Source organism: Neltuma alba, unplaced genomic scaffold (genome assembly GCF_004799145.2).
Source record: "Neltuma alba isolate B1F8T4 unplaced genomic scaffold, ASM479914v2 tig00012939_pilon, whole genome shotgun sequence".
In the NCBI taxonomy this organism is placed as follows: Eukaryota; Viridiplantae; Streptophyta; class Magnoliopsida; order Fabales; family Fabaceae; genus Neltuma; species Neltuma alba.
The window spans coordinates 104,635-120,286 of record NW_021637305.1 but is presented as its reverse complement, the minus strand read 5'-3'; the positions used below and the strand labels follow the sequence as shown (position 1 = coordinate 120,286).

General features: G+C 34.1%; 1 protein-coding gene across 4 annotated transcripts; it reads left to right on the top strand.

Moving 5' to 3' along the window:
- Positions 1 to 6,982: 6,982 nt before the first annotated feature.
- On the top strand, positions 6,983 to 11,660 carry LOC114732852 (uncharacterized). Of its 4 annotated transcripts, none has more exons than XM_028920225.1 (9): positions 6,983 to 7,112; positions 8,244 to 8,314; positions 8,913 to 9,108; positions 9,546 to 9,598; positions 9,720 to 9,801; positions 9,932 to 10,539; positions 10,859 to 11,083; positions 11,171 to 11,227; positions 11,415 to 11,660. In XM_028920225.1, the coding sequence occupies exons 2-9, from the start codon at positions 8,264 to 8,266 to the stop codon at positions 11,616 to 11,618; spliced, it is 1,476 nt and encodes a 491-aa protein (XP_028776058.1). In that variant the 5' UTR covers positions 6,983 to 7,112; positions 8,244 to 8,263; the 3' UTR covers positions 11,619 to 11,660. The 4 variants fall into 4 exon arrangements, with proteins under 4 accessions (XP_028776058.1, XP_028776059.1, XP_028776056.1 ...); XM_028920226.1 differs by lacking the exon at positions 6,983 to 7,112 and adding an exon at positions 7,123 to 7,214; XM_028920223.1 differs by lacking the exon at positions 6,983 to 7,112 and adding an exon at positions 7,129 to 7,214 and having other exon boundaries at positions 7,349 to 8,314.
- The last annotated feature ends 3,992 nt before the right edge of the window (positions 11,661 to 15,652 follow it).

Here is a 15,652-nt window from a genome sequence, read left to right as displayed (position 1 = left end):
CCCGTTGACCGAGTTCATCCCAGTCCCCGTCAATGCCCTTGACTGAGTATCGTGGACTTTTCGCCAAGACTCAAATTTATAATTCGGTTGTTGGGGCTCTTCAATTGATTAATCTATACGACGTGAATGAGTCTGGCTAAGTTCATCAGAATCCTGCGATTATTTTGTGAATGTCGAAATTATGTCAAGCAATTATTTATTACTTTTAATTTGATTTTAAATTTAAATATAAACTTTTAATCTATTTTGTTTATCATATTTATTCATTTTTAAAAAAAATATTTTGTGATAATTGTATATATTAAAAGTTTTATCAGATAATTTATGGAAAAAAATTCATCATATGGTGGTTCTAACTAATACACACGATTAGTAAAGATATTTTAGAAAAAACAATACATATTTGTTACAAATAACTAGCTTAATAAACTTGTTTAATCTATTAAAATTAGTTAATTAATTCTTATATTAAACGCCAGACATGATATTTTCTTCAAGCTGTTTCAATACTTCGATTCACGTCTTTGTTGGGTAAATTTAAAGTCAACTACACCTACACGCGCCCATAACTATATAGATTTTATTTGACCTCCAGTAATTAATATAAGAATTAATTTAACTTTTAATTTAGTTATATATAAAAAATCTAAATCTACTTTATTTCTTATATTTATCTATTTTTTTAAAGTAGGTCTTACTTCTTATAGTAGTTACACATATTAAATGTTTCATCAAATGGTAGTTATACTAATACACATAATTAGCAGTGATATTTTAGAGAAGATAATACATATTTATTACGAGTAACTAATTTAACAAACTTTTTTAATCTACTCAAATTAGTTAGCCAACTCTTATATTAAAGACCAGAGTAGTATATAACATGGCCTATTAAAGTTTTGCATCGCGTTAATATCAAACTATATTTTCACATTTTATTTTATTTTTGGTTAATATAATTTTTTGTCCCTCAAGTTTGTATGAAATTTGGTTTTAATCCATTGAGTTTTGAATTATAAGTTTTGGTTCTTCAAAGAACAAAATAATCCAACTTTTTATTAAATTATAAGACCAGTATTTTAAGTAAATATAAATTTGAGAAACCAAAACTCATAGTTCGAATTTTGAAACTTAAGGAGTCAAAACCAGACAAATTTGAGAAACTAAAAATTATATTAATTGATCGAAAGTAATAAACTATTTACACATAAATTCATGGTTTTCTATAATTTACATGGGAGGCGGATTTAAAAAAGAGAGAGAGAGAATATAATACTAGTCACCCAAGGCGAACTCACGCACACGTTAAAGGCGGGGGTCAATTTATGGGAAAGATCTGTATATTCTGAGCAAAACAAATAGTGCTTTTCTATGACTCAGGCGCTTGACCCTCTTTTCCTTTTTTTATCCATTTGTAGGAGTTTTTTGCTGCTGCATTTTGGTTTCCAGCACCCTCCCTTTTCAACCCGGACTGTGGGAGAGGACGCTTGTTGTCTTCTAGTGGTTGCGGTGATGGGGCTAGCTATTTATTTATTATATTTATTATTTAATATAAAATTAGTTTGATATTTAATTTAATTCTAAATATAAAATCTTAATTTATTTTATTTCCCATATTTGTTTATTTTTTTAAAATAATCCTTATAATAATTACATGTGTTAAAAAATCTATTAAATGGTGGTTCTAACTGATACTCATAATTAGTAAATTTTTTACAAATAACTAACTTAACGGGCTCTCTTAATCTATTTAAATCGAAAGCAATAGTTTATAATCTGAGGCCAATGTTTGCCTTTGCAGTGTGAGTGCAATTTGAATCATAGGTAAAATCTTCAAGATTTTAATGTTATAATTTGAAACTATACATGTTTTCTTACACCGTGCATGAAATGAAAATTACACAGGGTTTGACCCGGCACTAATTAACCCATCTACAGTTTTACACGTTAATCTTCCTGTTTTGCCTGGTATCATTCTATTAACTGACCCATGATGATGGAATCGGGAAACAGTGACGGAGGGACGTAAAGAAAGATATATTCCATCTAACGTTTACCTTTTTTTTTGGGTTTTTCCTGGCAATATCATCCAGGAGAAGAAATTGAAACGTGTCTTAAAATTAAAGAACATATATCTGGAGAGAGAGATATATATATACATATATATATATATAAGAGGAAGTCGAAACCTTTTAACACATGCACCAAAATAACACTTCCGCCTATTCGTATGCGATGACGAGAGATTTATTGATTATGCCTTTATATTGAGAGGGGGAAAAAAAGAGTTTTGAGAAGTTTTGATTAACTTTTCAAAAGTGATTTTAGATATAAAAAAATAAATATAAAAGTCTAATATTTAGGATTAGAAGAGTATTTTTTAAATGACTGTAGTGGGTTGCCTCAATGGCTGCAAACGCACTTAAGAAGTAAAGACATAAGTGAATGTGTACAGTTCACCGTCTTACGATACTCTATCATAGCTTGGGATTTGAAGCGTCACTTGCCCCTCTACTAGACTACTACCCTCTAAGTTTTCCCTACTTTCCAAATGTCCTTTTCTTTTTACTGTGTCAAAAATAGTGCGATTTTCAATTTGTTTTTTCAAAAACACACTCTAAAACTAGCGTTATTTCTTTTTAATTCAGATACAATTTCTTTAAAAAATCATAAATTTTTTTTTAAAACAATACCATTTTTCACTCATAATATATCAAAATTTTGCTTATTTACATAGAACTTAATGATAAAGAGAGAAAAAATTAGGAAGTATGAAAAAAGTGAGGAGCAGCTGACACCTAAAATCCCATAGCTTGATAGCACATTTTCGTATTCTTGATCAATATTTATATAGTCTTAATGAGGTGGATTTTGACCAGGGAGGTTAAATTTTGCATCTTTGATGTTTATTTGGCAGTGAATTTCAGTAATCGTTCAAAAAACAGGAGGTTCAAATGCGGACTATCTGACTCAATGAATTAAAGCAACCTAGAGTATGACTTCTCTGTCGCCGACCTTTTTCATTTACTCCAAGTCCGGTCGGTGGAGACATTACCCACCCACGACACGCAATGTTGAAATTGCATTCTTACTGCCATCGAAAACTGCAGGCAGCACGGCATTTGTTATGCTTGTGACAGGTCACTTGTGCAAAATAAAAAAAATCAAGGATAATAGGTCACGAATACTTTTTGGTTCATATTTCTCTAGTCTTATTTATAAATTATTTTTAATATATTTCACATGTACTAAAAAAAACTTAAACATTATTAACTCTTATTTAAAATTTAATAATTTTTTAATTTTAATTTTATTTAATATGTATTTTACCTCATATAAACAAAATCAACATAATAATAAATAAAGAGTAAATTTGGACATTTATACAAAAAAAAAAAATTTAGTGCCTTATAAATAGAACAAAAAATAATCTTCTCTATCTGCTTTTTAAATATGACATGAGGGGTACATGTTAATAAAAACAGTTAAAAATATTAAAATCATTATAGAATTCAAATAATTTTTACCATTATCCGTACAGACATCAGATTAATTCAGGTTAATATCATTTTTTATTTAACTTTGGTTCTAGTCACCATAGCTTTACAAGAACTGAGTGTAAGGTAAAGTATAAAGACCAAAACTAACTGGTCAAAAAAAAAAAAAAAGACCAAGACTAAAAGTTGTTAGAAGTCAAAGGATCAGTCGTTAAACTCTCACGAAAAAATTATGAAACTATATGGACCAGAATCAGCTATCTAAAATTATAAGGTCAAAACTAAAATTCTATCAAATTATAAAGACTAACAATGATATTAATCTTATTAATTTCTACTCTCTCACTATCTTTATTAAATATGAGTACGTATGAAAAAATATTTAATACTCATTAAAACTATTAAAGTGTCTTGTACAAAAAAGACAAAAAATATATTATATGCTTGTGTTACTGTAAGTCTGGTATGACGGACTTAGGAAGAATGAGAGGAGAGGAAAAATTTTAATAAGTTTGATTTTAAAAAAATTGGAGAAATAAGGTTATAAGATTTTGATAAAAGAAAGATGTAAAACAAAACAGTAAGAAAATTTATTAAAAACTTTTAACCCTATATTTTTAATTTTTTAAATTGAATTGATTAAAATTTATATTCCCCTCCCCGTCATTTTCCTCGCATCAGAGTAAGAGGGAATAGTACTAAGTAGAAAGGCGGATGGCCACTGTTTTCAACAAAGTCATGAACATTTATGAGCTCATTGCTTCAATTGTCAGCTGCCAGCGTCGCTACCTGTGTTGCGTCCCCGGCTCTTTTTGAAGGCCTGTTTTCTACTTTTGAAGGTAAAGTCTTCGGGGTTAGTTTTAAGTTTTAATGATCACTGGACTTCGGCAGGATTTGATCATCGGAGGCCTTATATTTATATGTTTTTTAACGACGATATTACCGATACTCGGTGTTCTTTTGTGTCACGGGGGACCAGTTTGGTGATTCCAGGTATTTATTTAGGCATATGCCATCCCCTGTTCTAAATGTAAAAAATCAGATGATACTCCTCCGGTTTTTAATATAAGACCCATTTAACTAATTTGATTAGACTAAGGAAGTTAAGTAAGTTAGTTAATTATAAGAAATGTGACACATTTTTCCTAAAACACCATAATCATCTTTCTTAATACCCCATCTCCCTCTTTTACTTAATTATGGTTGAGAGAGTATCCATGAGGGTAATTTAGAGAAAATTGATAAAGATAATAAATGAGTCTTATATTTAGGACCAAAACTAACTCAACAATTGAGTCCTATATTAAGAATAGGAGGAGTAAGTTTGTTTTGAACGGTAAAGAGAACAGGAACAAGATACGTCATCATTGTTAACAATTACTCTTAGCAGTTCAGATTTGGTAACGCCAATTTTCATGCCAAAATACAGTTCCTGTGAGCTTAATAAAAATCCAAGAACAGTCGAGAATGAAAAATATAGTGAACAGCATGCAAGATACAACTTCGGGACGGCCGTTAACGTTAGCCGTTTCGACATCAGATGAAAGCCGCGCTGCAAGTTGAAGCTGAATATCTCATTGAAAAAGAAGTTTATCTCGATTTATAAACAAGTTTTTGTAAAAATCATTTTTCATGCTTTTCAAACACCTCTTTTATCTCAATTAAAGTGCCTGGTAAAGCCACTAACCACTGCAAATTTCACCTCAATATCTAATTCTCTTGGTCTAGCATGCTAATCCTAGCCATGTACCATCTCGTCTATCCCTGCTACAAAATACTACTACCTCTAATTTTTAATATTAATTCTAATTTTTAATATAAGAATTAGTTTGATATTTAATTTGATCTTAAATAAGAACTCAATTCATTCTGTCTCTCACATTTATTGATTTTTTTAGGGTAATTATTGTAATAGCTACACATATTAAAAATTCCATTAAATAGTGGTTCTAACTAACACATATGCTTAGTAAGGGTGTTTTAAAAAAGACAATATATATTTATTACAAATAACTAATTTAACTATTTTGTTATCTACTCAAATTAGTCAACTATCTTTTATATAAAGAACCAGATGTAGTATAATATAATGATTAATTGACTAATTTGAGTATATTAAAAAGTTCACTAAATTAGTTATTTATAATAAATATGTGTTATCTTTCTTAGAATACTGTTACTAATTACATGTATTAGTTAGAATTAATGTTTAATGAAATCTTTAACACGTGCAATTATTATAATAATTACCTTGACAAAAAGTGATAAATATAAAAAATAAAATAAATTGATACCTTGTATTCAGATCAAATTAAATATGAAACTAGTTTCTCACAAACACCCGTTGTATGATGAATCAATAATAGATCAACACCAAAGTAAATTTGGAGAAAAATGTTGCTGTATAAAAGTTAAAAAAAAAAATTAAAGGATGTGAAGTATTCTTTAAATACGAGTAAAGTAACAATTTTTAAACGGAGTTAGTGAAGTTTACAGATTTCCTTACTTCAACGAAAAATGCGAATGTGATATTCTCTTCGATTCTTTTTATCAGTTGCAACTTTTTAAATGCATGCGAAGCTATGATTTGAAGACATCTAGACATCTAACTAATTTTTCATTTTTACTCCCAATTAATTATACATATTTCTTATATATTTTTCCTTCATTTTGCTTTCACTCATCTTCTTAAGAATTTTTTAGAAAATAATTATATTTTTACAGACATAATATTCCTAACTAATTTTTTTGTTTATATAATTTGATTACTTGTATCTCATAAAAAGGATAAGAAAAATCAATAGAATTATTACTCCTTCTATTTTTTTTTATAAGAGACAATTGTGGAATATGTGGATTTTTTGTAAAAGAGACATTTAAATATTGTCTCAAATTTTGCTGTTGATTTTCTATTTAACCTCTATTTAATGACTTATATCATTGTATTTAATTTTCACATATCTTATTTTTATCACATATTATTTTATTTCTCTTTCATATAAAGGAGAGTATTTTTGTTAAAAAGCTATATTTTTCGTTTTCAATTAATTTCAACCAACAGTTTAAATAACATAACATAATTAATTACTACTATCTCTTATTATTAAAATATGGCACAATGCCTACACCTAAAAGTCATCACGAGACCATCATTTTCAGGAAAACGAAGAAGATCAAACTCATAATGATCCTCAACAGAAAGTTAGAACGAAGTGGCCCCCCTAACTAAACTACGTCCCGACGTCGGGTGGTTACTTGGTAGTTCGTTGCATTACAATCGCGCAGTTGATGAGCCGCGAAATACCGGAACAGCGAAGCCCTCTTGAGCGCCGCTACAAAACGTTAAAAGCGACGACAACCAAATCCACGTGTCCAGATTCAGCGGACTTGAAACGCACATTTTATTACAACCTCTGTCATAAAACCTTTTGGATTCCGTCGAATAAAATAAAGCGCACCCTCCATTTCCCTCAATCCTTCCGTTTCGTGTCACTCTTTCGCGGTTTGAAGCTTTTCAGTTTCGAACATTCGCTCGAACATCTCTGACAGCCTTTTCCTCCTCCTCATTCTCTCCCTCTCCCTCTCTCGCGTTCTTGCTTTCTTACTCTCCTCAAGGTCAGATCTTTTCTCTTCTTTGTGTCTGATCTTAATAGTCTCTGTTTTACTATGCTTGTTCTCGTTTTGGGCTGTTTGAGCTGGCTTGCCTTGATGAATGAGGTTGGGCTTTCTCTGCTTCGTTTTGCCCGTGCTTATAACCCGTCACCCGGTTTTTGTTTTACTCTGTCTGGGTTCTGAGAAACTGAGGTTGTAAATATTCGGCTCCTTTCGCTGCTTACTGTGCATGTGCTTAGATACTCGCAGGACCGCTAGTTACTTGGCTACTCGTTGTCCGTTTGTTTTTCCTTGTCGGCTGTCTTCCTACGGAATTGTTCCTGGAATTGTGTTGCTTAAGACAAAGTATACGATATTCGTAGTTTATCATTCTTTTAAAATTTCTCGTTCTGGCTTTTGACAAATTTTTGGAAATACCTAAAAGGCTTAACTTATATTATTCTGTTATGGTAATGCTGTTTAAAATTGGAAGTTGTTAGGTGCAGGCTTTGAGCCTATTCAACCAACTAGTCAAAAGGTTGATGAGGAAGAAAGCGGGTGCTCAAAACATATCAATGGTTGTGTGTGATATGCCAATGAAAAAGAACAGATAAGTCATTCATAAGAGCTTATGGATAAATATAGATGAGGCCAAGTTGTAAAAGGATATTCAAGTTAAAAATTTTTTATTAAGCTTTACAGTAAAGCTGACAAGGTCTGGAACTAGTGGTAATGGGCTCCCCTGTAATGCACGCTTTTAACTCTTAAAGATGAGTTTTCTGTGTCAAGTCAGAACCAAAATCTGTGCTGACTAGATATAGTTCTATGTTTTTAACTAACTATAAACATAATTTGTTGTGTCGATTAAACATTTCCGATGAACTAGATTTGGTTTTCTTATGCACTCTGATTAAATCTTTGGACGTTGATATGCATGCGATTTTCTTTTATTGAAACTGTGGGACTTTTCTATATTTGCCATGTCCAAACTAAGTCGAAGCCTTACAGTACAGCTGTAGATGTTTATGGATATTTTACTAGCGAAAAAGATGTTGCATTCATGATGATGTACATATATAACTGCATGTCATTTGTTAACGTATCTTTCTTCTGACTGGGTAAAAAAGAGTAAATTGGTGTGCAATGAAATTCCAGGATGCACAAGAGAACATGAGATGGATCCAGAAGAATACTTGCTGAAGTGTTCCAATATGAAATGCCAAAGGGTAAGAATTTGGTCATTATTGTAAATGTCTTTACTCTTCAAGCATTCAGAATTTCTACATTACATCCTAGGCACAAATGTTTGGCATTCTTCCTCAAATTGCAACATTGGTGAACTATCTATCTTTATTATTCCATTTTCTGTTTATTGCTGACAGCGCTAGATCATTGAAAATCAAGAGATCATGTGAGCAAACAATTGCAGTTATTATAATTCAATCCGTACTTGGAAAACTCTTAACATCCTGGCACATGGAGTTTATTTATACAAAATGCTGGGTTTTTGAGCTTCGCAGTGTTATGTTCTTATGTAGGCCTATGAAGGGAAATAATCGTGATTATTGCTTAACTGTATTAGAAGTTTATTCGACTTATTAGAAAATAACATTCAAGCATGAATGTCTGCGGCACATATTGATTCATGCATGACATTTATCTTTGGGGATTTTTTATTTTTTGCTTTTTTTAAAACCATTATGATAATACACATGAGCCTCATTTCTTGAGTACTCTGGTGTTTCCTCTCGCACAAGTTATAATAATCTTTTGATACATGTAAAGGTTCATGATTTATGATATCTCTGTTGTATGCTTTGCTAGGTTCAAGTGGATGGATCATTTGTTCCTGCTATTCAAGATGAATCAACGGAAGTTGAACATTTGCTTGCAGAACCTAGAAATGATCATGTTTCAGTGGATGGTATTTTGTATTTTCATGAGGAGAATGCAGGCAAATGCTGTGCTGCTGTTGATGATCTTTCCCGTGGATTTGAGTTTGGTCTAAGTACAAGCATAGGTACATCTAAAGTGGCTTAAGTGGTTTGTAAATCTGTTTTATTTACATGTTGAGAGGTGAACCCTTGTTTAGTGCACTTAGCTGCTGGCAATATTTTTTTGTCTTTTTGGCTACCAGCTTACTTTTTGTTGCTGAAAAGTTGGAATAACTATGCAAGTATAGAGGAATTGAAAGGATCCAATTGGCAAGAGAAATGACAAACTAAGTAATGATAAATGAGACTTCTCTCGAACTTGAATCAGATGTTGCATCTTTAAAGATATGAAAGTTCATTGTTTTTTTATTGTGATATTTTGACTTGATTTGATTGGATTATTTATAGCAAAGGCTGCTGATGGTCGATTGTTGTTTTCTTCTTGTCTCAGAATATTGAGAACCGCTGGTTCCATTTTGGTTTAGTTTTACTGATTGCTTACTACTGTACTTACATTTCTCAGGGGGATCAGATTCTCACACAACTTTGAATGGAAAAGATGATTTGAAACTTGAGGTATTTTCCTTTAGTTACAGCTATTAGTTGAGTAAGATCAAAGCTAAGAGCTCTTTCACTCTCTGTATTATTTTTTTAATTGTTTTTATTGCTAAGAAGTAATAGATAAGATATTTTTTAGGTACTTGATGGGTTGCTGGATGATGTTGAAATTGATGCTCTTAATGCGACAGATGGGTTTTCGTGTGAAGATTATCTTTTGGGTAGATAATTAACTTTCATGAAATTGATTTCTGCTGTGATGCTTTAATGAAAAGAAGAAAATGAAAACTATTTATGTTTCCTGGGTCCTCTATGTTTTCTGATTTTGATGCAATCTGTTATCAACTACAGATTTTGAATTTGCTGACAAAGCTGTGGGTCTTTGTGGGGAATCACTAGTGCAAAGTTCAAGCTCTGAGAGTCATTCTCCAGGATTAAGTGGAAGTAGCAATGGTGTTGGTGGGGTACCTGAATCATCAAAAGTGGCCATTGAACAATCTGAGTACAAAAATGTTTTTCTAGATAGTAGAGTAACCCATGACTTACGTGGTGCCTCCAGGAACAGTGCCTGTCAAACGTCAATTGAAGATGGAATTTGCAATTCACTTGATATGCAGCATCTAAATGAGTTGGATAATGACCCCCCCTTATCAAATAGTGTATTGTCTCGTAAGAAGGATAAGGTTTCTGCAGATGAATGTCAAACTGCTGCAGTTAGAGAGAAGAGATGCCGTAAGCCTACTCTGAGGTATATCGAAGAATTTTCAAATTTAAGTTCAAAAGAAAAGGTCTTGAATTCTGCAACCAATAATAAGCCCTTGAGTTTGGTATCACATCACAAGCTTCGTCGTATAAGGTTTAGAGCATTGAGACACATTCCAGGCAAGAATTCTGATAGTCAAACGAGTGATATGGCGCTTCCTGAGTTGCAGGTTCACAAGCGATGTCTGCAAAATGAGGTAGTGATTTTGACCTGTGTTCTAGGACGCAAACTTGCTTCATTATACTATCTGCTTGTCTGCTTGCCTTTGCACCTTGTCTCTAGGTAGATTATTGCATTTAGATCTTCATTCGTGATTAATAAACTGTGATTTTCACAGGAAGTCTTTTTTTGCATCTCTTAATGAATTTGACAATATATGAGATCAATGTCTGTATAAGCGTCACCATTCCATATCTTGAGAAGATAGCTGCATATTGATGTTATTGCCTTATGGCTAATGGCCTGCAAATCTAAATTATGGGGCCCCTTTTTGATGAGCTCAATTTCATTCTTAGGAACTTGAGTATGATGAGGAGTCTATTGCATCTGAGTCCGAGGATGAATGCGTGACACCAAAAAGATATAGGAAAAATGATCGGAGGAAGCATCAAAGAATGTGGACTTTATCTGAAGTGATCAAGTTGGTTGATGGCATTTCTGAATATGGAGTTGGACGATGGACCGACATAAAGCGTGTTCTGTTTTCATCCTCCAGTTACCGTACACCAATAGATCTTAGGGTATTTTGCAAAGCTTCACTCATTCATTCATCTGGCTGTCACCCTTTCTTCGACACTTTGATTAAAAACTACTGGTGATTTCTGCAGGACAAGTGGCGGAATCTGTTAAGAGCCAGTTCAGCACATAAATTTAACAGCAAAGAGGTTAACCATCTGTTTGTAGATTTTCCATGCATTTTTTTATGTGATAATATCATGCATACTTCAACATCGTTCATGCGAGGAAGTCTTTACTTTAACTTAATGGCGTGAAAGATGGTATTTTTGGTCGATATTCATTTGAAAATCGACTTAATCTCAAGTGAGTTGATTGAATCACATGGTATTGCAGACTGAACAAAAGCAGCAGCACGCCTTGCGTTCCTTACCAAGTTCTGTACTTCGCCGTGTCTATGAACTGGCTAAGATTCACCCGTATCCGAGGGAGCGTAATCCGAACGAATCATCTGCGGGCCAACTTAGCTCCTCTATCCTTCCAACTCGGACGAAAGACAGTCCTAGCAAAAGAAATGTACGTAGGAAGAAGTGTACTTAAATACTAGTAATTCACTTCTGTGTATAGACGAAGTGTATCCAAGCTCTCGAGCACCTGTTACCGATGCTTGCGCTACCGCACCCCTTATAGTGGTGCTCTGTTCTGGAAGATACCAGACCAAGTCATGCCCGATGTGGAGGAACTAGGAACCATCCATGGTCTCGTCATGGAGAAATTGTTGGTAGTAGTAGATATTGAACACTTAACGTGGCGTAGATTGTAGTTAAAGATGTCAGACACTGGCGTAGATTGTAGTTAAAGATGTCAGACACTGCTATGTGATTTGAAGAAGGCCTCAGTCATTGAGTGGTTTCTTCCCCCCCCCCCCCCGGGAAAAAAAAAATCGAGCGTGGCTGGATTATTCGGTTCTGATGTCAGGACTAATTACGGAACATTTGCCCGTAAACGAATCCACGCGTATCTGTAAGTGCGGTGTTTTTAAAATGTTCAAGGTGTTTTTAAAATGTTCAATATTATGCCTGACTATGCTATTAGGACAGAAGCGGGAAATACTTCAGAAAGTGATATAAAAGATTTAACATAATGGGAATCGCGAACTCGGGAGGAAAATTTCGGTCTTCGCGGGTAGGGAAGATTAAGGCGAAGTGGTGAACGTTAGTGTATCGGTTTGCATCAGTACGGAGAAGTTGAAAAGCGAAGATTTGACCAAGTATACTACCTAACAACTCGAAGAATATTCACAGGGAGTAAACAATCAAGCAAATGGGCGAGAGCCCTGAAATCTACAAAACACAGCGCGAACCAGGATCTTTGTAAAAGCATAATTGTAGATATTCTTCTTGTTCCAATAAACAACGTGCTATTACTTGTCATGAGTCCTAGATTTCATAACCTCAGAAACAAACCGCAGGCCCCTTCATTTACAGCGAACTCAGATCACACGCCACCTCTACTATCAAAATATGCATCTCTCAAACATGGCCATTAATATGTTGGAACTCCCGATCTTCATCTTCTTGAGAAGTACCAGCCCTATTGTCAAAGCGTTCTCGAGCCATCGCAGTAGTGCTTTTAGGGTAGTTGATATTGTTGCTCTGTTTTTCAGTGCCTTCGATTATTTTTCCCCTCCCGGTGCGAAATCGCTGCTCTTTGCCATATATACCACCCAGCCCCAACGTACTTGAGTCTGCGAAGCTTGAGTTCACAGTTATGATTGCCAGTAACAGAACTATGAGCTTCATTTTGAAGAAGTCTAGCTCCTCTGTTTTCTAGACATGCGGACGAATCTCAATATATACTATATATATCGAGATTGGCTCTTTTTATTTGACAAGAGAGAGTGGGTTTTCATGCAAGTTCACTATGATTAATTATTTCACGCTGGTGCAATCATGATCAAGACAAATCTTCGTCCAAGATAAGGATGAAGAGGGATATCACCACCTTTATAAGTGGATCATATAAAGAATTGATAATGCTTCATGGGGTCAAATCATTATATAGTGGGAGTCTGCCAGCAGCATCTTTTACAGCACGCGTTGCTAATCTCACTGGTTCTTCGCACCCCTTTCTCCTATTGTTTTCTTTTTCGTATTTTAAAGGAAGCGGTTCTACCTAAGAAGTGCACATCAATTCAAAGTAATACAAAGACAATAAATTTATGAAGGATTAATCTGTGTTAGTAAGCCAATCGTTAATGTGCAATACATATTCCTGACACTTCATTCCTGTCAAAAGAAGTGGCAAAGTGGAAATAAACTACCCCCACTTTTTTTTTTTTCGGTACAAAGATAAGTTGGGTTCTAAGAGTTTATCAAGAGCAGGACATGCTTTTAGATTTAAAGAGTACTTACATATTCTCGCAGCGATTTGAACTCAACTTCCCCACTTTTAGCTCGTGGTCCAAAATCCAAATAGGCCTCACTAAACACTGAGCCCATGTGAGCTTGCTACTTTTGTACAATTATGGGCCGCATTCGCGGCTAATTGACGCAATTGAATCTATTTAAGGGAAAATTACAATCAAGTCTCATAGAAGAGAAATAATTACTAAAAGGTCCTAATAACAATCTCAACAGTCTATAATAACAAGATCTATAGTGAAAATGACAATCTCTGGAATTTGTTTTTCAATTGTTTCCTTTATTTGGGACCTCATTATAATTCTCCCATCTATCTACTACTATCTTAATGCGAAGAAAAAATATGTACAAAATAAATAAAGATACCCTTAAATTTGTAATACCTTTTGTGCCAACGTTGATTTAACTTTTCCAATGCACAGAGAAAAAACATACATACGATGGTTCTAAAATAAATCAATTTTACGATTTTTTATTAAATAGATGTAAAAAATTATTTTAATAATTTGAAAATCATTAACCAATATTTTAACATATTTATATGTCAGAGGCGTTATTCTTATTTGTATTCTCATCCTCATGACATGAAAGATATTTTACAAACCAAACCAAACGAGTCCGTCCGCACTTGCAACCGTTTCCAACAAAAAATGTACATCCAAAAGTACATACATGTATAAGTTTAACATGACAGAGTATCCAAATTTGGAAGAGAAAGCGAAAGCTGGCTTGGGTTCCCAAAAGAAGAAAGCATGGAGAGAAATTAATGGAAGGATATGGTGGGGAAGTCACAAACCAGAAGAAGAAACATGAAAAGAAAGAGAATTGATAATGGGAGTGGTGTGCCAGCTCACAGTAACACAGATTTGCACGTGGAAACAGATGACTCAGCCGAACCCGAGTCAAATCAAATCATAAACGCTTTCACCTGTACAAAAATGGCTGGTGGGCTTCCAAGCATCTCAGTGCCTTGAGGTGTCACCAACCATCTCTCTTTGCCTTTGCCACTCACTCCTAGACACTTCACTCATCTTCAAGTCACGCATGTGCTCTCTCACTCGTTTTCTGCACATTTTAACTCAGTAGCCTTTCAATGTTTGGTCCTCTATTCGTCACATGAAGAATCTCTCTCTATGATCTGGACAAACTGTGTTCACACGACACTTTACTGTTTCTGATGTGACCAACAAGACGCGCTATTCATATTCAACCAACCAAGCACAACACACTTTTGTCTCACGGAGGGAATGAATCAGTGCGCTGGCTCTCAATCATTTCTGCTTCGTCTAAGCAAGCATGATCAGAATTAGACATCCACAAAAAGGCAACCTCAAAAATCCTATCCTTCTTCAGCCTTTTCATTTCAATCCCTGAACCTTTTTTTCGGGGTCAAGGTAAATCATGATTCCAATCATATAGGAAACGCAGCTAAAGTATCTTATAGCCCCACATGACATCTGAAGCAACTGTAATGATGCTCCGTGATAGTGTTGAGAGTCCAAGTAATGATGGCGAACAGTATTATTCTAGTTTTGTCTAAAAATCTTTGTACGACCAGAAATTTACCGTCAACTCTCAAGATTTACGGAGGAATGGAATCAAATCAAAAGTATGGCAATATTTATTGAGGGTCAAAAGTTTCAGCTGCAAAGAGGAACTACGACTTTTTCCTCTTCACTGCAGCCAAAGATACTTTATTTTTTCTTCCATCTTTTTGCTTTGCATAGCCCATTTCCTGCATCCCTGAGATCATATTCTGGATAAGTCGTAAAGCAAATCACAAATCCACATGCACGATGTTGCTGCCACAAGATGGAATAAGAAATACTAATGTACGGCAGCGCACCATTAGTCCACCTTAAAAAAATATACGCTGCAGCCGACATCCACTAATTTATTTAAGTAGTGAGAAACAATTCACAATACAGGCCAAGAAAATTTTAGTTGCTTAATATACAATCACTAATGCCTGTTAAAAGTGAATATTGATTCATCATTCCCCTTTCATTATCCAGAAGGTGATCGATCCCACTTTCATTTGACCCACTAACGTTAATGAACGTTTGACAGTGTAAGATGTTGAAAGATTACGACTGACAAAAACTAAAGCTCTTATCAGATTGAATTAGAGTTCGTAATATTTATCCAGATGTATTAGGGAATAAGTAGCTCCGCACTACACCCAAGAAACTATCCCATAACTCTTTGATA

Coding starts and splice junctions, on each gene's coding strand:
- LOC114732852 (XM_028920225.1), top strand. CDS start 8,264: ATGGATCCAGAAGAATACTTGCTGAAGTGTTCCAATATGAAATGCCAA. Junction 9,802..9,931: donor GTGTGAAGATTATCTTTTGG/GTAGATAATTAA, acceptor TATCAACTACAG/ATTTTGAATTTGCTGACAAA. Junction 10,540..10,858: donor AGCGATGTCTGCAAAATGAG/GTAGTGATTTTG, acceptor TTTCATTCTTAG/GAACTTGAGTATGATGAGGA.